General features: G+C 41.7%; 1 protein-coding gene across 1 annotated transcript in view; it reads left to right on the top strand.

The window, feature by feature from the left end:
* Positions 1–1,356, top strand: part of scara5 (scavenger receptor class A, member 5 (putative)) — a gene marked incomplete in the record, with an annotated part of 46,459 nt that extends 45,103 nt beyond the window's left edge. The window contains 1 exon segment of the mRNA XM_024264018.1: positions 583–1,356. Coding sequence (XP_024119786.1) covers positions 583–716 — 134 coding nt within the window.

Below are 1,356 nucleotides of genomic sequence, written 5' to 3'. Positions count from 1 at the left end.
TAATATGATCCAAACCATGACCCTAAAACCATGATATGATCCAAATTGTGACTCTAAAACCATGATATGATCCAAACTGTGACCCTAAAACCATGATATGATCCAAACTGTGACCCTAAAACCATGATATGATTTAAAATGTGACCCTAAAACCATAATATGATCCAAACCATGCCCCTAAAACCATGATATGATCCAAACCATGACCCTAAAACCATGATATGATCCAAACCATGACCCTAAAACCATAATATGATCCAAGCTGTGACTCTAAAACCATGATATGATCCAAACTGTGACTCTAAAACCATGATATGATCCAAACTGTGACTCTAAAACCATGATATGATTTAAAATGTGACCCTAAAACCGGGACACGATCTGAACCGTGAGTTCTGTAATCTGTTACATCCCTAGTTTTAATTTTATGTTAGCTTTTTATACAAAAAATAGTGCAGCAATTTTTTATTTCCATTATTCCAAGTGAAAGTTGAAGATCTTCAACTTTTGGTGTGTGTTGGTGGTATGGGGGTGTTCTGTTTTCGTGTTGCTGAACCACAGCCTGACTGTGCTTGTGTGCAGGATCCGGTTTGATCTGGATGGACGATGTGGCGTGCACAGGGGCTGAAGATACCATCCATCAGTGCACGTTTTCCGGCTGGGGCAAAACTAACTGTGGCCACGTGGAGGACGCCGCTGTGACCTGCGCCATCTGACCACAGCGGGACCGAGCTGGAGAGTTCTGCAGATCCAGACTGAACCTAATGTTTTCTGAGAAGACGGCTGGGATCTTCTGAGAAGGAAGTTCCACTTGTTCTCCATCACATCCCCTCTGTGTTTCTCAACACCTCCAGAGTCTTAAGAGCCGACTGGCTTCCAGACTTTTGGCTGAATGCGTCATCTGAACTGCAGAAAAAGCAACACCAACAACAGTAGAGAAAACATCAACCGAAACAGCAAGAACAACATCAGGACCAAAGAAACAGGAGTGAGAAGAGCAGCACCAGCAGAACAACCATTGGAAACTACAGGAAACGAATGAGCAACAGAACAGGACAAACAGCAGAAACATCATCAACCACAGAACAGAATAAAACTCCAACCACAGGAATGACAGCAGGAACAGCAGCAGGTCCCGTTTTAAGCAGCAGTTTCTGCTGAAATCCTGAGTTTAGACTGAAAGGACGTTTTCAGGTTGAACAGTTCTATGAAGCTGAATTGAAGCAACTCTCAGTTCATTATGGTGGAAGGTTAGGAGCATTTTCTACCAAGAACTTTAAGTTACATCTTTGTCTTCCAACAATAATTTCTGACATTTCAGTGGTTACAAATTAAAGATGTTTTTATTAAAATTAA

This window comes from Oryzias melastigma, linkage group LG15 (genome assembly GCF_002922805.2).
Source record: "Oryzias melastigma strain HK-1 linkage group LG15, ASM292280v2, whole genome shotgun sequence".
NCBI lineage: Eukaryota > Metazoa > Chordata > Actinopteri > Beloniformes > Adrianichthyidae > Oryzias > Oryzias melastigma.
The sequence above is the reverse complement of the archived record's forward strand: the minus strand, read 5'-3'. Positions and strand labels throughout refer to the sequence as shown.